Below are 20,248 nucleotides of genomic sequence, written 5' to 3'. Positions count from 1 at the left end.
CTGCTGCTGCGTGCCAACAAACACCTCAAATCATTTTCCACTTCTTTTCACCAAAACATCCCTTGTTTACCATGTGCGCTGTGCAAAAAAAAGAACACTGGTTCTTTTGTAATTTATTTCCTTGCTGTTGTGGGAGAGAGCAGAGTAGAGGAGGAGCCCTCGTGGAACTGCAATAAATCACCTGCTTGTTCCCCCCCAACTTTCCATCCCACCCATCCCCATTCTAGTGGAGGCTGGTGGGAGGAGCTACATGAGGACAGGCTCATTGTAATGGCTGGAATGGAATAGATGGAAATGAGTCAAACATGTGGTTTCCATTTGTCTGATGTGTTTGATAACTTTCCAAATATTCCATTCCAGCCATTACAATGAACCCCTCCTCCTACAGCTCCTCCCACAAGCCTCCTCTGCACCAGCCTCTTGTTGGTTCCCAGGCCCTAACCCCGCTCCCTTCATCACATACTGATGGATGTAGCCCTATCCTACTCCCCCTCGTCATTGCTGGCTGGGGCGGGGAAAGCGTTTCACCCTATGAAGAAGACACATTAAGAGCCTAAGCCTGGTGGGGGGGGATTTGATTTGGAATCTTTAGACCCATTTTAGGTTTTTGATAAAACATTGAATTTGGCCTTACTGCTATTAGCCCATAGAAACACATTGAATAACAGATTCATACATGGAAAAACACTTTTTTGGGGCACTAAACTACTTCCATATTTACTTCAATAAAACGTTTTAACTGGTACCTGCTACCTTCAGATGCTGCAACATGGTCTCAGAGCATTTCATATTATTCTGTACGTAGCATAAATCTGAGACATGCCAAAGAGCCCCACAGTGGAGGTGCCATAATACCCATAAAACCTAGCGGTCAAACAAGGAAATGGTTCCAATAGTTTTTCCACAATAAATTTTTCCGAATAGGGGATTTTTTAGAAACACTTCAAATAAAGTCTGTGTTTCGTATAGGCTCAGTCTGGCATGGCATTTTGATAACCATGTAAATCTCTCTCGGACAAAGGGACCTTTATCAATATATTTATCTCTATTTACTCTCAGATTCGAAAATGCTAATTAGCATCAAAGTAGACATTATGAAAAAATAGAAATCCCTGCAAACTCCTGCACGTCATCTCTAGCTGGCACCTTTGCTAACAGGTATTGTGGCAATTTAAAACTTGCACAAGACAGTTCGCAGAATGTAGCTGATTTATTAATTTCTAAATTTAGCTAACATTAGATAGTTAATCCAGAGATTCTTACTTTTGCCTCAATTCGTCAGTCTGGTCCAGATCAGCATTTGTAATTCTTTATGATAGCCACATTAGCAGTTAATTAGTATGCGAATATTTTGATAAAAGTCACCTTGTCCTAAAGAGATTTACACAGTTATCAAAAAAGGGTAAGCCTAAACGAAACACAGCCCATATTTTAAATGTTTCTTCAATCCTCTATGGGGTAAAATGTATGGTGGAAAAAAGATTGGAACCATTTCCCTGTTTGATCTCTACGTTTTATGGCTGTATGCAGTGGATTAACACCAGATATCTATCTCTAGTTTAAACAAACAGATTTTTATGGGGATTTTTTATTATGATAATTAGATTTCCGCAGGTGTGCGAACATCGACTCTAGGGGTCTTACACACACACACACACACACACACACACACACACACACACACACACACACACACACACACACACACACACACACACACACACACACACACACACACACACACACACACACACACACACACACACACACACACACACACACACACACACACACACACACACACACACACACACAAGTGTCCCTGAAACACAAATACGTGTAAACAAACAAACACTACTTCCTTATACTCAGACAAAATGTAGATTCAAAGTAATGGTCACTGTAAAGTCAGATAAAAGGCAAATGCTACAGAACGTAGAATATAATTGTCATGTAAAATATGGAATCGTGTTGTCCACACATTGGGCCACAACATGAGCAATGTTCTGAATGTTTCATCTCATTAAATACATCCTAGAGCTACATAATATGTTTAGGGTGTGTGTGTATGTAGGGGGGTTTACATTTTGGATTATATTTTTTAACCTTTATTTAATTAGGCAAGTCAATTAACAACAAATTCTTATTTACAATGAATGCCTAACCCGGCCAAACCCTAACCCAGATGACAATGGGCCAATTGTGCATCGCCCTATGGGACTTCCAAACACGGCCGGTTGTGAATCAGCCTAGTATCAAACCAGAGTCTGTAGTGATGCCTCTAGCACTGAGATGCTGTGTTGTAGACCGCTGCGCCACTCGGGATGGGGTGTAAGATTGCTGGTAGGCACACCCCATGTGCCTTCAGTTCCCCCTATAGGCCAAAGAAACCAGAGACATATCTCAGTAAATGTTTGAGTCTGTCCCTGAGAGAAGACAATACACTTCCATTGTCACATCACACCAGCCGTTTAGGGAGAGACCATAAGGTCACCACATATCAAATCAAATCAAATCAAATTTTATTTGTCACATACACATGGTTAGCAGATGTTAATGCGAGTGTAGCGAAATGCTTGTGCTTCTAGTTCCGACAATGCAGTAATAACCAACAAGTAATCTAACCTAACAATTCCACAACTACTACCTTATACACACAAGTGTAAAGGGATAAAGAATATGTACATAAAGATATATGAATGAGTGATGGTACAGAACGGCATAGGCAAGATGCAGTAGATGGTATAGAGTACAGTATATACATATGAGATGAGTAATGTAGGGTATGTAAACATAAAGTGGCATAGTTTAAAGTGGCTAGTGATACATGTATTACATAAAGATGGCAAGATGCAGTAGATGATATAGAGTACAGTATATACATATACATATGAGATGAGTAATGTAGGGTATGTAAACATTATATTAAGTGGCATTGTTTAAAGTGGCTAGTGGTACATTTTTACATAATTTCCATCAATTCCCATTATTAAAGTGGCTGGAGTTGAGTCAGTATGTTGGCAGCGGCCGCTAAATGTTAGTGGTGGCTGTTTAACAGTCTGATGGCCTTGAGATAGAAGCTGTTTTTCAGTCTCTCGGTCCCTGCTTTGATGCACCTGTACTGACCTCGCCTTCTGGATGATAGCGGGGTGAACAGGCAGTGGCTTGGGTGGTTGTTGTCCTTGATGATCTTTATGGCCTTCCTGTGACATCGGGTGGTGTAGGTGTCCTGGAGGGCAGGTAGTTTGCCCCCGGTGATGCGTTGTGCAGACCTCACTACCCTCTGGAGAGCCTTATGGTTGTGGGCGGAGCAGTTGCCGTACCAGGCGGTGATACAGCCCGACAGGATGCTCTCGATTGTGCATCTGTAGAAGTTTGTGAGTGCCTTTGGTGACAAGCCGAATTTCTTCAGCATCCTGAGGTTGAAGAGGCGCTGCTGTGCCTTCTTCACAACGTCTGTATGGGTGGACCAATTCAGTTTGTCCGTGATGTGTACACCAAGGAACTTAAAGCGTTCCACCTTCTCCACTACTGACCCGTCGATGTGGATAGGGGGGTGCTCCCTCTGCTGTTTCCTGAAGTCCACAATCATCTCCTTTGTTTTGTTGACGTTGAGTGTGAGGTTATTTTCCTGACACCACACTCCGAGGGCCCTCACCTCCTCCCTGTAGGCCGTCTCGTCGTTGTTGGTAATCAAGCCTACCACTGTAGTGTCATCCGCAAACTTAATGATTGAGTTGGAGGCGTGCATGGCCACGCAGTTGTGGGTGAACAGGGAGTACAGGAGAGGGCTCAGAACGCACCCTTGTGGGGCCCCAGTGTTGAGGATCAGCGGGGTGGAGATGTGTTGTGTTGTTGCCTACCCTTACCACCTGGGGGTCGGCACGTCAGAAAGTCCAGGATCCAGTTGCAGAGGGGGGTGTTTAGTCCCAGGGTCTCGAGCTTGATGACGAGTTTGGAGGGTACTATGGTGTTAAATGCTGAGCTGTAGTCGATGAACAGCATTCTCACATAGGTATTCCTCTTGTCCAGATGGGTTAGGGCAGTGTGCAGTGTGGTTGCGATTGCGTCGTCTGTGGACCTATTGGGTCGGTAAGCAAATTGGAGTGGGTCTAGGGTGTCCGGTAGGGTGGAGGTGATATGGTCCTTGACTAGTCTCTCAAAGCACTTCATGATGACGGAAGTGAGTGCTACGGGGCGGTAGTCGTTTAGCTCAGTTACCTTAGCTTTCTTGGGAACAGGAACAATGGTGGCCCTCTTGAAGCATGTGGGAACAGCAGACTGGGATAAGGATTGATTGAATATGTCCGTAAACACACCAGCCAGCTGGTCTGCGCATGCTCTGAGGACGCGGCTGAGAATGCCGTCTGGGCCTGCAGCCTTGCGAGGGTTAACACGTTTAAATGTTTTACTCACCTCGGCTGCAGTGAAGGAGAGCCCGCAGGTTTTGGTAGCGGGCCGTGTCAGTGGCACTGTATTGTCCTCAAAGCGAGCAAAGAAGTTATTTAGTCTGTCTGGGAGCAAGACATCCTGGTCCGCGACGGGGCTGGTTTTCTTTTTGTAATCCGTGATTGACTGTAGACCCTGCAACATACCTCTTGTGTCTGAGCCGTTGAATTGCAACTCTACTTTGTCTCTATACTGACGCTTAGCTTGTTTGATTGCCTTGCGGAGGGAATAGCTACACTGTTTGTATTCGGTCATGTTTCAGGTCACCTTGCCCTGGTTAAAAGCAGTGGTTCGCGCTTTCATTTTCGCACGAATGCTGCCATCAATCCACGGTTTCTGGGTTGGGAATGTTTTAATAGTTGCTGTGGGTACGACATCGCCGATGCACTTTCTAATGAACTCGCTCACCGAATCAGCATATTCGTCAATGTTGTTGTTGGACGCAATGCGGAACATATTCCAATCCGCGTGATCGAAGCAGTCTTGAAGCGTGGAATCACATTGGTCGGACCAGCGTTGAACAGACCTGAGCGAGGGAGTTTGTTGTTTTAGTTTCTGTTTGTAGGCTGGGAGCAACAAAATGGAGTCGTGGTCAGCTTTTCCGAAAGGAGGGCAGGGGAGGGCCTTATATGCGTCGCGGAAGTTACAGGCCCAACTCATTGAACAGACAATGTTGCACTGGCGAAAAGTCTTTATTGGAGTCAAATCAAATCAAATCAAATGTATTTATATAGCCCTTCTTACATCAGCTGATATATCAAAGTGCTGTACAGAAACCCAGCTTAAAACCCCAAACAGCAAGCAATGCAGGTGTAGAAGCACGGTGGCTAGGAAAAACTCCCTAGAAAGGCCAAAACCTAGGAAGAAACCTAGAGAGGAACCAGGCTATGGCCAGTCCTCTTCTGGCTGTGCCGGGTGGAGATTATAACAGAACATGGCCAAGATGTTCAAATGTTCATAAATGACCAGCATGTTCAAATAATAATAATCACAGTAGTTGTCGAGGGTGCACCAAGTCAGCACCTCAGGAGGAAATGTCAGTTGGCTTTTCATAGCCGATCATTGAGAGTATCTCTACCGTTCCTGCTGTCTCTAGAGAGTTGAAAACAGCAGGTCTGGGACAGGTAGCACGTCCGGTGAACAGGTCAGGGTTCCATAGCTGCAGGTAGAACAGTTGAAACTGGAGCAGCAGCACGGCCAGGTGGACTGGGGACAGCAAGGAGTCATCATGCCAGGTAGACCTGAGGCATGGTCCTAGGGTTTAGGTCCTCCGAGAGAGAGAAAGAGAGAAAGAGATAATTAAAGAGAGCATACTTAAATGTACACAGGACACTGGATAAGACAGGAGAAATACTCCAGATTTAACAGACTGACCCTAGGCCCCCGACACATAAACTACTGCAACATAAATACTGGATGCTGAGACAGGAGGGGTCAGGAGACACTGTGGCCCCATCCGATGATACCCCCAGACAGGGCCAAACAGGCAGGAAATAACCCCACCCACTTTGCCAAAGCACAGCCCCCACAACACTAGAGGGATTATCTTCAACCACCAACTTACCATCCTGAGACAAGGCCGAGTATAGCCCACAAAGATCTCCGCCACGGCACAACCCAAGGGAGGGTGCCAACCCAGACAGGAAGACCACGTCAGCGACTCAACCCACTCAGCCTCCAGCTGTTTGCTTAGAAATTCTAGGGACAATTAGGAGGCCTGCGTCTTGTGACTGTAGCGTACGTGTAGGTATGTACGGCAGGACCAAATCGGAAAGATAGGTAGGAGCAAGCCCATGTAATGCTTTGTAGGTTAGCAGTAAAACCTTGAAATCAGCCCTTGCCTTAACAGGAAGCCAGTGTAGGGAGGCTAGCACTGGAGTAATATGATCACATTTTTTGGTTCTAGTCAAATAGACGATGAACAGTACACATTTCAAACAGTAATAATCTTTGTCCTGTATACAAGATTCACTGGACAATGTCAGAACCATGAACCTGAATAGATATAGTGCATATAACATATCTATTCAGTATTTACAGACAGGGAGAGATAAAGGAAGAGGACACCTTTAGAATATCAGTGGTATGAATAATAAAATTATTGAATTGAACCAATGCTATACGATGAGGCATTGTCCCAGAGGTGACCTGTGCAGTGCTTTGTTCTGTCTCTTCCCAGCTGTAGCATCACAGTAGACCGAACATCACAAAGCCCACCACATTTTACTCACCATCTCCAAGGTACACACATGACACAGTAGACTGTATTGTGTTGGGTTTCATTATGGTGGACAGAGAAAAGAACACGCAGTAGCTTGTAAAAATTAGATTTTTATTTTGACAACATTTTGGGACAAGCATGTGCATCATTAACTGCTGCCTCTTCACTCACTTTATCCTCGTGGGTATCAGGCAGAATACAACAGCAGTCTGTTGTGTTGGACAAGAGAGGCAACAGAATTGGCTGTACTCTAGTAACTCTCGCTAAGCCAAAGGAAATTACAACAAAAGACCCAGTATTGTGTTGGATTTCAGCATGGTAGACAAAGACAACCAACACACCTTGTATAGAGGTCCCCAAAAGTGTTCTTTTTTTATTGTGACAAGATGTTATGAAAATGTTTGGTTCCACAAGTGCTGTAATGGTGAGCAATTTAGACAACTCTTCTATGTGTGTTCATGGTATAAAAACAACAACAATCACAAAACAGTATTTTCAGATGCCACCCCTCTTATAAGACAGAATGGTTTATATCCTATCTAAAGTATGAGCCCATGGTACTGTACTAGGAACTGTTTCTGTCAACCCTTATCCTCAACCCAACCATTATACGCTAACATATCCCAATGGACTCTGGACCCAAAGAGGCACTTCTCCCAGCCTTTTTGGCAGGTCGAAAATCAGCACTGGTGACCAAGAGGTAAGCATTAGAGGTCACACTGATTCTGACTTTCAATACTGTATTTGAAACAAGGTTCCTCCTCTACTCATCTGACGTGGAAGCATATGAAAGGTGAAGCAACATGGTGGACTAGGTTCATACCTTCACTAAAACAAACAACTGTCATTTATCTTCATTTATCTTAATTCAACCGAGGAGGAGAGGAGATTCATTAGCCGTTAATGTAGATGAAGGAAAGAAGACGAGGAGAGGAAGCAACTTAAGACTTGTGAGGTGCCCCATCAGTCATCTCTCCTTCCTGTGGGGTCTAGTTGGTGGTAGTTGGGGTGATCTGGGAGGAGGAGCTGCTGCTTCCAGAGCTCTTGGTGGTCTTCTGCCCCCTGGTGGCGCTGGGCTGGCGTGGCACCCTCTGGCTGGAACCCTCTCTGCTCTTCTCCCCGTGGCCAGCACCCGCTTTACTACGCACTGCAAAAACAAAGAGAAGGGTGAGAGGGATGGTTTGCAGTGTGTGTGTGTGTGTGTGTGTGTGCCTGTCATGCAAGGCAAAATGGCTGTGTTTGGGCTGGAATAAGAACATGCAGATGAGCATGTTCAGATGAAAGACCAATGAGACACTTATGAGAGCATGACTGACAGCAATGAAGATGGAACACTTTATTCAGTCTAGACTCTTCCTAAATCGCCCTATGGGGAAAATGCCTCCCCCTCAAGCAGGTGAATCAAATTCAAAACCATGCAGTCAAAAACGTTTTGTCAAATATAGGGCTGCAATCTACATGAGTAGAGAAAACACAAAGACAGCAAGATGAGGTTAACAAACAAATGCACATACACTCAGAGTCCAGTTTATTAGGTACACCTATTTAGTACTGGATCGGACCCTCCTTTGCCTCCATAACAGTCTGAATTCTTTGTGGCATGGAAATGTTGCTCAATTGGTATCAAGGGACCTAACGTGTGCCAGGAAAACATTCCCCACACCATTATACCACTGCCACCAGCCTGTACCGTTGACACCAGGCAGGATGGGGCAATGGACTCATGCTGCTTATGCCAAATCCTGACTCTGCCATCAGCATGACGCAACAGGAGCCAGGATTCGTCAGACCAGGCAATGCTTTTCCACTCCTCAATTGTCTAGTGTTGGGGATCACATGCCCACTGGAGCCACTTCTTGTTTTTAGCTGATAGGAGTGGAACCCAGTGTGGTCGTCTGCTGCAATAGCTCATCCATGAAAGGATGCGTTCCAAGATACCGTTCTGCACACCACTGTGCTGCTCTGTTATTTGCCTGTTTGTGGCCCGCCTGTTAACTCGCACAATTCTTGCAATTCTCCTTCGACTTCTCATTAACAAGCTGTTTTTACCCACAGGACTGCTGCTGATTGGATGTTTTTTGTTTGTTGCACTATTCTCAGTAAACCCTAGACTGTTGTGTGTGAGATACTTGAAACGGCGTGCCTGGCACCGACAATCATACCGCGCTCAAAGTCGCTGAGGCCACTCGTTTTAGCCATTTTAACATTCAATCAAACAGTAACTGAATGCCTCGATGCCTGTCTGCCTGCTTTATATAGCAAGCCACGGCTACGTGACTCACTGTCAGTAGGAGCAACCCATTTTCATGAACAGGGTGGTGTACCTAATACACTGAGTATACCTGAGTCCACACGCACACACACTGTGAAACCCCTACACACTAAGTAAACTCAGTGCACAAGGTGAAGACATTGAAGTACTGGAGCCAGACGGGCAAAAAAACAGAGGTTGAAGAGTTTCTGGAGAGAGATGGAGGGATAGAGGGAAGAAAAGGAGAGAGTGAAAAGGGGACCTTGAGAGTGAGGAGAGGAGGTGTCGTAGACCATCTTAGAGTTGACCCTGGTGGGCCTGGGGCCAGCAGAGGAGGAGGTGGAGGAGGAGGTGGGGGGAGGTGCAGGGGGCTTAAAGCTTTTAGGGCCAGACACAACAGAGTCCTCTTCTTCAGCAGCGAGATAGATACGCACACAGAGTGTTTGTGCATACACACCACAAATACACAGAAACACACATAGAGAAGAATTGGAGAGGAGTTAGAGTGCAAACTGAAATATACAGGTAACATTGTAAAGTTAGTGTTTGACTGGAGGCCAATGTATCCTATTCTCTTCTCCATTCATTTCTATTCAGCTGGCTGGCCAAGGCCACAGTGGAGCAAAGTGGAGAAGAGAATAGCAGCAATGTGTTAGTTAGTGAGGGGAATAGGAGACATTGGAAGATTAGGTGTAGAGACTCAGCTGGGGAAGTGAAAGGGGGGAATATCTTGTCTGAGCAGAATACAAGGGTTTAAGCAGAAGGCTGCAAAGCAAGCAAAGCAACAGAAAGAGATCTATATTTTCTATTCCACCTAAATAATAAAAACAATAATTATCTGTCTGTCCTTACCCGACAGACAGACATACAGGTACCATTATGGTATGGTAGAGTCTCCTGTGGCTCTCCTTCCAAATCTTGTTGACTAAACTAGTGGAAGTCTGGAGAACTTTAGTACTGGTTTTTGCATTACAATGGGAGAGCTGGCATTCAACACTCACATTTGATTGGCTTTGAGTAGACATTACATTTCCCCTCAGGAGAGGTATTTCGTTGTGTCTCGCTTTTCCTACTTCGTCAGACAACATTTTAGTAAGCTATACGACCTTAGTTTTGAATCTTATGCATGTAGGTTGCAAGTCTGAACATTTTTCAGAAACTCAACTTCTGTTTGGAGCACCATCCACGCTAAATATTTAATTGGTTGGATAACTGGAAAACGTAACACTAGTTTCTATCTTGACTCCACCACATTCCACCCTATTTTTATCATCTTCATAAAGGGAAATTCCCAAGGCTTTCTAACATAACTTCTGAGGCTATAGAAACATTAACACTCTTCTCTGTCTGTCCCTACCCGAGAGACATGTACTGTTATGTAGAGGAAACAATGAGCTATATACTCTGGCTGGGCTACCAGTGAGAAAGCAGTATTGTTGCGGAACAGGAAACCACAACCCCTCTTTAGCGCTCTCACCACCTGATCCAGAGCCTACTGACCTCTGGGTTCTGTAGGGGCTGTGGTGGTGTTGGGGTAGGAGGCGGTGGAGGAGTCTCCCATGGAGGTTTCAGCTATCCTCTGGCCAGCACACATGGCCTTCAGTGTCTGGAACACAGCCAGGGGAGCCACGTTCATCTTCAACAGGTCCACAATGATCCTACAGGAGAGGACAAGGATTAAACTAAGAATACAGTGTACACGCTCTCACTCACACACACACACACACACACACACACACACACACACACACACACACACACACACACACACACACACACACACACACACACACACACACACACACACAAATCAGTGAGTGTACTGGCCTGATCAATGCATTAGTCAGAGTCTAGGTCTGTAGGATAAGATGGGTTAAAAATACCAGCTCAGAATAATGTTGTTGGCCAGACAGAAAGACAGGGGATTGTGTGTTCAGATCAGAGGAAAAGGAGAGGGTTGATGAGGAAAGGAAGCCAAGTTAGACTATTGAGATGCCCCCTCTCAGACGTACTTGAAGACCTCCTGGTCCATGGCGATGCCTGCGGCCTGCGTCAGCTCAAATAGCTCACTCTCCTCGGCGTTGAGGATCTTCTTCTTCTTCATGGCATACTTGGTGACGTTGCCGCTGACCGTCACGCCCATGGCAGGGGAGTCTGGGGCCGTGGGGAGGGGCCCGGGGGCGGACTGCTGCTGAGAGTGAGACATGACGGGTCACCTCAGTCACCTGGGGGCCAAGAGAGAGGGAGGAGATCTCATTAGCAATTCAATCAACAACAAAAAATTATTCATGCATTTGCTCCATTGTTACCATTTTTTTGATGAGCCCACTCATTGGTGGTATGCACGTCTCTAGTACCATACAACATTTCAATGTAATTTTAGCAACTTCGTCAGCTAGCTAGCAATCTATGTTTGTTTGGCAATAATTGTGAATGTGGCTACGAAACGTAGCTAAAGTCGCTATCTAACTTAGCCCTAAACGGCCCGCTTGCCAATACCTCAACTCTGATAACATTATTGCAAATGAAAAGCTTCTTACCTCAGCACTAAGTGTGGGTAGACGTTATTGAATTAGTGTGGTACTTATTTAGGGGGGAATGATCAGGCTGTTTGCTTTGACGGTTGTCATTCGTGTTGTTCAAAACATAGGCGCGGAATAACAACGTCACCGTTATACAAAAAAGGTGAGTGCGTAAGTGTTGCAGAAAAACCCCAAGAGGGCGTTAAAATCGAAAAACCTTAGAACCGGACTCTTCCATGTCCATATAAGGGGTCATGGATAGTCGCCAGTTTCATTGTAGCTTTACATTTATAATATATATAACCGAATTCTTATCGATCCAACACAAAATAAGCACCAAAGTTACATTTTATAGTTCCATTTGGTCAAATTAACTGTGTGGCCTACAGATATTCCGCATATGCATTTTCGAATTCACACTAACTGTGTAAATGGTTTAGTCCTAGGTCTAGGATGGCCGCTGCTGTGGGTGTAAACAAGCAGGGAACCGCAGCAACGATGGACGTCTGTGTTCGGCACGTCAGGGGGGCCACAAGCAGCACGGTGAAGGTTGGTTGAATACTTGCACGTCTAAATAAGCATATAAACAGCGTTTGAAGGCGATACGTCGTTTGCTCAAATTACCGACAAGGGCGCTCGGATCGGGGGAACTCTCAATTCTGCTGTTTTGCGGCCGGGCCGTAAACGCATTGTCAAACGATCGGCCTGAATTTGTTTGTGTGTCTGCGTAGACAATAGACATGCAATCCACAAGATTACAAACAGAATCACCATCTGGGTTAAGTGCCATGATCACAGCTTTTTGTATCAACCATGCAACTGCATCAGCTAACTCCTCTCATTAGCAGAATAGCATGCTAACGTTAAGCCGCTAGCTATAGCTAACTACTGCTGATACCCAGTCTAACATTTTGTTAACTTGCTACTTCTTTGTGTAGAACATTGTGTGCCATCTGAAAAGTCACTAGCTGGGTGTAGTTGATTCAGGAATCACCCTCAAAACAACATTTACTACCTTCATAAAAGTGCGGTTTTGCATGACAACTTCAATGAAATGGCGATTTCGCAGGCAGGCTAGTGTTGTCGCACTAGCTAACTACGCACTTTAATAACAAACCACCATGTGTAGTTAGCTGTGTGTCTTTTCGTCAACACTACACTAACCAAATGAGTTCCATGAGAAGCCAGATGAATTTGCCTACGGGAAACATGACACAGACACCATCTCAGTCCATGCAAAAATAAGTACAGTTTGAATTGATATGCAATGACAAGGGGTCCATCTAAGTAAACTCAACCTATGTGTGTGGTTGACGCGACCTGTATGTGTGTTGTTGTCCCCAGGTGTTGGAGTGTGGGGTGTGTGAAGATGTCTTCTCTCTCCAGGGGGACAAGGTCCCCCGGCTGCTGCTCTGTGGTCACACAGTCTGTCATGACTGTCTGACCCGGCTCCCCCTGCATGGTAGAGCCATCCGCTGCCCCTTTGACAGACAGGTCACAGAGCTGGGTGAGTTCCGTAGGGTTTAGTTTCTGTACAGGCCTTTTGTGTTCCTGTGTCAGTGAGCGTGATGTAATATCCATCACAATATAAGGTCTAACGTCTCACTTGTTTACTTGTAAGCTTTTAGTCCATCGCCTCTGGGAAATGTGTGAATGATTTGATGATGAATGAATGCGTTTTATTGACTGTCTCTCTCAGGGGACTCTGGTGTGTGGGGTCTGAAGAAGAACTTTGCCCTGCTGGAGCTTCTGGAGAGGCTGCAGAATGGAGCGTCCAGCCAGTTGAGCATGGCAGAGGACGCCCTAACAGGCATGGGAGAGGTAGGCAGTGGTTACCCCCACCCTGGGTTCCCATCTTGAGGTAGGCAGTAGTTACCCCCACTCTGGGTTCCCATCTTGAGGTAGGCAGTAGTTACCCCCACCCTGGGTTCCCATCTTGATGTAGGCAGTAGTTACACCCACCCTGGGTTCCCATCTTGAGGTAGGCAGTGGTTACCCCCACCCTGGGTTCCCATCTTGAGGTAGGCAGTGGTTACCCCCACCCTGGGTTCCCATCTTGATGTAGGCAGTAGTTACACCCACCCTGGGTTCCCATCTTGAGGTAGGCAGTGGTTACCCCCACCCTGGGTTCCCATCTTGAGGTAGGCAGTGGTTACCCCCACCCTGGGTTCCCATCTTGAGGTAGGCAGTGGTTACCCCCACCCTGGGTTCCCATCTTTCATCGGCAATTATCTGAAAACACAGAAAGGATAGGTGAAAGCTGTATGGGAATTGGCTTTGATCTGCCTAGTTCTTTCACATCCATCCATCCAATTCTCAAGGACACTTACTTAATGACAACAACACATGAAATGTAACACTATCGTATGTCCTCCCCTCCAGTCTATAATCCGCTGTGACGAGGACGAGAGCCACACGGCATCTATGTACTGCACGGTGTGTGCCACCCACCTGTGTGCCGACTGCTCCCAGCTCACCCACTCCACCCGCACCCTAGCCAAGCACCGGCAGGTACCCCTGGCAGACAAGCCCCACGAGAAGACACTATGCCCGCAGCACCAGGTTCACGCCATCGAGTTCGTCTGTCAGGAGGAGCTCTGCCAGCCTGGGCCGCTCATGTGCTGCGTGTGCAAAGAGTACGGCAAGCACCAGGGACACAAGGTATGGAAGGAGGAGGAGGACGAGTCAGCTGGGAGTAGCCTCACTGGTTGCTGTATTTATTGACTGACTGACAGGTCAATCTCTGAAGCAACGTTCCTAGCAACACTAGAGACAACAAGCAAATCAGAATAGCTAAAGGAATTTGTCGTTGTACTGGTTGGTAGTTCAGCTGGTGTGATTTAGGGCTGTGATGATCCCAGTATCGCAATATTTTGTCCATGGCAAAAATGAAAATACAAAGCAGACCAAACTCTTTGGTCCTTTAAAAACCTGCTGGATGTAAACTATTGTGTTCAATACTGTAGCTAAATAAATAAATGTGACTCTGGATGACAACATAATTATGTTTGTTTTCAACATTAGGGCTGTTTTCATAAAGAAGTTGAATCTGCTTCGTGTTTTGTTTCCTTGCCACGATACTAATGAGGATTGTCCTGGCCCTACTATGATTGTGTTAATTTCTCCTTGCTGATTGCTTCCTTCCTGTAGCATGCAGTTCTGGAGGCAGAAGCCAATCAGATCCGTGCGTCTATCCTGGACATGGCCCACTGTATCCGGACGTTCACAGAGGAGGTGTCGGAATATTCCAGGAAGCTGGTTGGGATCGTACAGCAGATTGAGGGAGGAGAACGGATAGTGGAGGATGGCATCGGCATGGCACACACCGAACATGTAAGAACAGCTGGCTGTGGATAACAACTTTTTGCATACTAAACAACAGATGAACTTTAGATTTCAAAGTGGATAGATAGGCTATTCAAATGTAATTGAGGTATAATCGCTGTAAAGCTGTTACTGTATTTAAAAATTACGGTAGCTACATCTCAAAGTCCTGGGAAACATCATTGTATTTCCTTCCAAAAAGTCATAACATTGCTTATGGTTTATCATAGTGTATATTTCATGATGCAGTGTGTAATCTGTGTATTCCTGATGGACTCAGTCGTCTGTGGCTATTCCCCAGGTCCCAGGCACGGCAGAGAGCGCGCGGTCCTGCGTACGGGCCTACTTCGCCGACCTCCACGAGACGCTGTGCAGACAGGAGGAGATGGCGCTCAGTGTAGTGGATGCACATGTCAGGGAAAGGCTCATTTGGCTCCGGCAACAGCAGGAAGACATGACCATCCTACTGTCCCAGGTGTCCACAGCCTGCCTGCACTGCGAGAAGACACTGCAGCAGGTAGGAGCCTAAATGGGCCACTGGTGGGCATAACATCTCTAGAGCACACTGTAGGATTGCAATCTCTGCTTGCACTGGATGGTGCTCTCATTTTCAATAAGAACCACCAAGGTCTTCCTAAGGACTTTTGTATGGTTTGAAATCAGATAGGAAAATCACATTTGCAAATGTGATTTTCCTAAGTCATGACTGATGTCTTCCCTGTCTCTCTCTGTAGGATGACTGCAGAGTGGTCCTGGCCAAGCAGGAGATCAACAGACTGTTGGAGACTCTGCAGAAACAGCAGCAGCAGTTCACTGAGCTGGCCGACCACATCCAGCTTGACGCTGGTATCCCCGTCACATTCACCAAGGTACAGCACTCTGCTCTACTCTGTAGGAATACAGAACGTCATACACTCCATTGAAAAATAATTAGTAACTTCATTTAGACTACATTGTTTTCTCTGTTCCAGGACAACCGGGTCCACATCGGGCCTAAGATGGAGATCCGGGTGGTGACCCTGGGATTGGATAGTGCTGGGAAAACCACCATCCTTTTCAAACTGAAACAGGACGAGTTTATGCAGCCCATCCCTACCATAGGTAAACCCACAACAGTGTCAGTCATTAAAATGTACCTGAATTGTATAGCCACTCCTCCTCCTTGTCATCTGTAGGTTTTAATGTGGAGACAGTGGAGTATAAGAATCTCAAGTTCACCATCTGGGACGTTGGTGGGAAACATAAGCTAAGGCCTCTCTGGAAGCACTATTACCTGAACACACAAGGTATCTGTTTACCTCTTTCTTTCATATTACCTGCTTCCCTAACATGTACTGTATACTAAACATTAGGAACACCTTCCTACTATTGAGTTGCCCTCAGAACAGCCTCAATTCGTCGGGGCATGGACTCTACAAGGTGTCGGAAGTGTTCCACAGGGATGCTGGCCCATGTTGACTACGATGCTTCCCACAGTTGTTTCAAGTTGTTTCGATGTCCTTTGGGTGACAGACAATTGATACACACGGGAAACTGTTGAGTGTGAAAAACCCAGCAGCGTTGCAGTTCTTGACACAAACCGGAGCGCCTGGCACGTACTACCATACCCCATTCAAAGGCACTTAAAAAAAAGTTCTTGCCCATTCACTCTCTGAATGACACACACAAACACAATCCATGTCTCAATTCTCTCAAGGCTTAAAAATCCTTCAACATGTCTCCTCCCCTTTATCTACAATGATTGAAGTGGATTTAACAGGTGACATCAATAAGGGATCATAGCTTTCCCCTGGATTCACCTGGTCAGTCTCTCATGGAAAGAGCAGGTGTTCCTAATGTTTTGTACACTCGTTGTATATCAATAACTATGACAAATGTACTGATTTTGAAAAGAGAATTGTAAAATGTTATAAGGATGATTTGTGTGAAGAGGGCCCTGACTTATTTTTTCTGTCTCCTTTCACTCTCCAGCGGTGGTGTTTGTGATTGACAGCTGTCACAGGGATAGGCTGATGGAGGCCCACAGTGAACTGGCCAAACTTCTGACAGAGAAGGAGCTGAGAGACGCTCTGCTGCTCATCTTCGCCAACAAACAGGTACGCACACACACAACCCCTTGGTCCAAGAAACAGGTATACACACGCACATTGATTAATTAGCCCAGGGGGTTAGTGTCCGAGCGTACTAGGTGAAAAATCTGTCTATGAGTAAGGCCCTTAACCCGAACTGCTCCTGTAAGTAGCTCTGGATAAGAGTGTCTGCTAAATGACTCAAACGTTGATTGGCTGATTAGCTCATTGATTCGTCTATCCTCACCTGCAGGATGTCCCTGGGGCTGTGTCGGTGGAGGAGATGACGGAGCTGCTGAGTCTCCACAAGCTGTGCTGTGGGAGGAGCTGGCACATCCAGGGATGTGATGCCCGCAGTGGCATGGGGCTCCACGAGGGCCTGGACTGGCTGTCCCGACAGCTGGTGGCTGCAGGTGTACTGGATGTGGCCTAGACCTCCCCTTGCTGCAGGGGGGCTGGATGTGGCCTAGACCTCCCCTTGCTGGATGTGGCCTAGACCTCCCCATGCTGCAGGGGGGCTGGATGTGGCCTAGACCTCTCCTTGCTGCAGGGGGGCTGGACGTGGCCTAGACCTCCCCTTGCTGCAGGGGGGCTGGACGTGGCCTAGACCTCCCCTTGCTGCAGGGGGGCTGGACGTGGCCTAGACCTCCCCATGCTGCAGGGGGGCTGGACGTGGCCTAGACCTCCCTTTACTGCAGGGGGGCTGGACGTGGCCTAGACCTCCCCTTGCTGCAGGGGGGCTGGATGTGGCCTAGACCTCCCCTAGACCTCCCCTTGCTGCAGGGGGGCTGGATGTGGCCTAGACCTCCCCTTGCTGCAGGGGGGCTGGACGTGACCTAGACCTCCCCATGCTGCAGGGGGGCTGGACGTGACCTAGACCTCCCCATGCTGCAGGGGGCTGGACGTGACCTAGACCTCCCCTAGACCTCCCCATGCTGCAGGGGGGCTGGACGTGGCCTAGACCACCCCTAGATCTCCCCATGCTACAGGGGGGCTGGACGTGGCCTAGACCTCCCCTTGCTGCAGGGGGGCTGGACGTGGCATAGACCTCCCCTAGACCTCCCCATGCTGCAGGGGGGCTAGACGTGACCTAGACCTCCCCTTGCTGCAGGGGGGCTGGACGTGGCCTAGACCTCCCCTAGACCTCCCCTTGCTGCAGGGGGGATGGACGTGGCCTAGACCTCCCCTTGCTGCAGGGGGGCTGGACGTGGCCTAGACCTCCCCTTGCTGCAGGGGGGCTGGACGTGGCCTAGACCCCCTCCTTGCTGCAGGGGGGCTGGACGTGACCTAGACCTCCCCTTGCTGCAGGGGGGCTGGACGTGGCCTAGACCTCCCCATGCTGCAGGGGGGCTGGACGTGACCTAGACCTCCCCTAGACCTCCCCTTGCTGCAGGGGGGCTGGATGTGGCCTAGACCTCCCCTAGACCTCCCCTTGCTGCAGGGGGGCTGGATGTGGCCTAGACCTCCCCTAGACCTCCCCTTGCTGCAGGGGGGCTGGACGTGACCTAGACCTCCCCTAGACCTCCCCATGCTGCAGGGGGGCTGGACGTGACCTAGACCTCCCCATGCTGCAGGGGGGCTGGACGTGGCCTAGACCTCCCCTTGCTGCAGGGGGGCTGGACGTGGCCTAGACCTCCCCTTGCTGCAGGGGGGCTGGACGCAGCCTAGACCTCCCCATGCTGCAGGGGGGCTGGACGCGGCCTAGACCTCCCCATGCTGCAGGGGGGCTGGACGTGGCCTGGACCTCCCCATGCTGCAGGGGGGCTGGACGTGACCTAGACCTCCCCATGCTGCAGGGGGGCTAGACGTGGCCTAGACCTCCTCTGATTACTGACTTCTGTTACCAAGTAAAACCCCCTTACCATAGATCCCAGAACGATCTTTTTAAACCATCCACACCATAAAGACCTGTCCACCATAGACCCGCACCAGTCACATCTACCTAAACCTTTTACCTGATGATTGACTTATGGTAGACCCAGTCCAACCCATACACTAAAGACCAGTCCTACCAAAGTCTCATCCCATACCTTTCAGTTCTACCCTAAATCCCATACCTTTCACCCTATACCAAGGCCCTAGCCCTACATCCCATACTAAGGCCCTAGTCTTTTACCCCATACTAAGGCCTTAACCCTACATCCTATAGCTGTTCTACCCTTCTCACCCCTAACCTGCGGATAAGCTTCTAACCCACAGCCAGTGAATCCATCATTAGTCGTAATGCTTTGTACTCTGCTCTGTCGTGGGTATGCTAACAGGGCCAGGTTATAGGGATTCCCTCAAGCGTACTAAACTAACCTGCTTATAAGACTACACATTCCCATATTGCCTCAATGCAGATCAGATGAGATTCATTTCATGGCGAAACTCCATGTTGTAGATTTTTTTCATTGGTACCAATGCACTTGACTTGTGATGATTTCATGTAATGCAGCATCAGGTCTTGAAATGACACTGGTAGTGGGCTGAGTTCAGCTATTATTTACGTTGGTTAAATAGTGCAGTTGGGTGGGTGGGGGATATTGTAGTAGCTGTGGTGGGAAACGTCTAAAGTGTTATATATGAAATCTTTCTCCCACCTGTTTTGTGGAGTGTCTTGCATGCAGAATTCATTGGATGCACTTTTCTGCCGCTTCAATACATCTGGGTTGTGCTCATGAGGGTGCAATGTTTGACTCATGTTGCAGATGTATAGACTAGACATGATTCCTTAATCTAATTGACAGAGGATGATCTACACACTATATTTCTGAACGTTCAAGAATGTTGTGCCCTACAGAATGTGATACTTGCTTCTTTTGAAACTGGGACACAACCTGTGATGGTCTTCTGTTTTAGCCCACTGTGGAGTGCTGTTTGTTACATTCTACATTAACGTTACCCACATGTAGATGTGAAACTTAGTCAAAACATTAACCAAACACCTTTCAACTCCTGTTATTGTATGGAGGAACCATCCTGTGGTTTGAATTCACTTTCCTCATTGCTATGTAATGTTACTACTTCTATGTGAAAATAAAATGCATGTGTGAAGAGCCCTCTGTTAAAGGATTTCAGAGTCTGACATGAGTTTTTGAAACATTTAGAAGCGCAGTGCACATCCACACGTTACTCGTGGATTTGATCATGGCTTTTGTAAATCATAATTAATGTGACGCTATTAAATAAACTGGATGTTTCTTTTTAAAATTTAACTAGGCAAGTCAGTTAAGAACAAATTCTTATTTACAATGGACGGCCAAACCCGGATGACGCTGGGCCAATTGTGCGCCACCCTATGGGACTCCCAATCACGGCCGGATGTGATAGGGACTGTAGTGAAGCCTCTTGCACTGAGATGCTGCGCCACTCGGGGGCTTATATGGTCCAACCAATTCAGAAATGTTGCAGCTAGATAACAAATGATTCT

The 20,248-nt window shown here is 47.2% G+C and overlaps 2 protein-coding genes across 7 annotated transcripts; one reads left to right on the top strand and one right to left on the bottom strand.

Annotated features, from left to right (window-relative positions):
• Positions 1-6,760: 6,760 nt before the first annotated feature.
• Positions 6,761-11,641, bottom strand: mzt2b (mitotic spindle organizing protein 2B). Of its 3 annotated transcripts, none has more exons than XM_071369235.1 (5): positions 11,462-11,599; positions 10,934-11,146; positions 10,422-10,579; positions 9,184-9,330; positions 6,761-7,817 (listed from the first exon to the last, which is right to left on the bottom strand). In XM_071369235.1, the coding sequence occupies exons 2-5, from the start codon at positions 11,125-11,127 to the stop codon at positions 7,660-7,662; spliced, it is 657 nt and encodes a 218-aa protein (XP_071225336.1). In that variant the 5' UTR covers positions 11,128-11,146; positions 11,462-11,599; the 3' UTR covers positions 6,761-7,659. The 3 variants fall into 3 exon arrangements, with proteins under 3 accessions (XP_071225336.1, XP_071225393.1, XP_071225480.1); XM_071369292.1 differs by having other exon boundaries at positions 9,184-9,327; XM_071369379.1 differs by lacking the exon at positions 9,184-9,330 and having other exon boundaries at positions 11,462-11,641.
• A 196-nt stretch (positions 11,642-11,837) lies between these two features.
• Positions 11,838-19,890, top strand: trim23 (tripartite motif containing 23). 4 transcript variants are annotated; one of them, XM_071369190.1, is made up of 11 exons: positions 11,838-11,992; positions 12,788-12,950; positions 13,143-13,264; positions 13,826-14,104; positions 14,594-14,776; positions 15,069-15,284; positions 15,502-15,636; positions 15,739-15,868; positions 15,943-16,053; positions 16,739-16,863; positions 17,090-19,890. In XM_071369190.1, the coding sequence occupies exons 1-11, from the start codon at positions 11,897-11,899 to the stop codon at positions 17,267-17,269; spliced, it is 1,740 nt and encodes a 579-aa protein (XP_071225291.1). In that variant the 5' UTR covers positions 11,838-11,896; the 3' UTR covers positions 17,270-19,890. The 4 variants fall into 4 exon arrangements, with proteins under 4 accessions (XP_071225291.1, XP_071225272.1, XP_071225282.1 ...); XM_071369171.1 differs by having other exon boundaries at positions 15,715-15,868; XM_071369181.1 differs by having other exon boundaries at positions 15,048-15,284.
• The last annotated feature ends 358 nt before the right edge of the window (positions 19,891-20,248 follow it).

This window comes from Salvelinus alpinus, chromosome 1, assembly GCF_045679555.1.
Source record: "Salvelinus alpinus chromosome 1, SLU_Salpinus.1, whole genome shotgun sequence".
NCBI classification, from domain to species: domain Eukaryota; kingdom Metazoa; phylum Chordata; class Actinopteri; order Salmoniformes; family Salmonidae; genus Salvelinus; species Salvelinus alpinus.
This window is presented reverse-complemented; position numbering and strand designations above follow the sequence as displayed.

Bases quoted from the DNA above. Each gene is read 5' to 3' on its own strand.
- trim23 (XM_071369161.1), top strand. From the start codon at position 11,897: ATGGCCGCTGCTGTGGGTGTAAACAAGCAGGGAACCGCAGCAACGATG. The intron at 15,285-15,501 runs GTAGGAGCCTAA...CTCTCTCTGTAG, and splicing joins GCGAGAAGACACTGCAGCAG to GATGACTGCAGAGTGGTCCT. The intron at 15,869-15,942 runs GTAAACCCACAA...TGTCATCTGTAG, and splicing joins GCAGCCCATCCCTACCATAG to GTTTTAATGTGGAGACAGTG.
- mzt2b (XM_071369235.1), bottom strand. From the start codon at position 11,127: ATGTCTCACTCTCAGCAGCAGTCCGCCCCCGGGCCCCTCCCCACGGCC. The intron at 9,331-10,421 runs GTCAGTAGGCTC...TCGCTGCTGAAG, and splicing joins AGCCCCTACAGAACCCAGAG to AAGAGGACTCTGTTGTGTCT. The intron at 7,818-9,183 runs GTCCCCTTTTCA...TTGTTTTTGCAG, and splicing joins CTCCTCTCCTCACTCTCAAG to TGCGTAGTAAAGCGGGTGCT.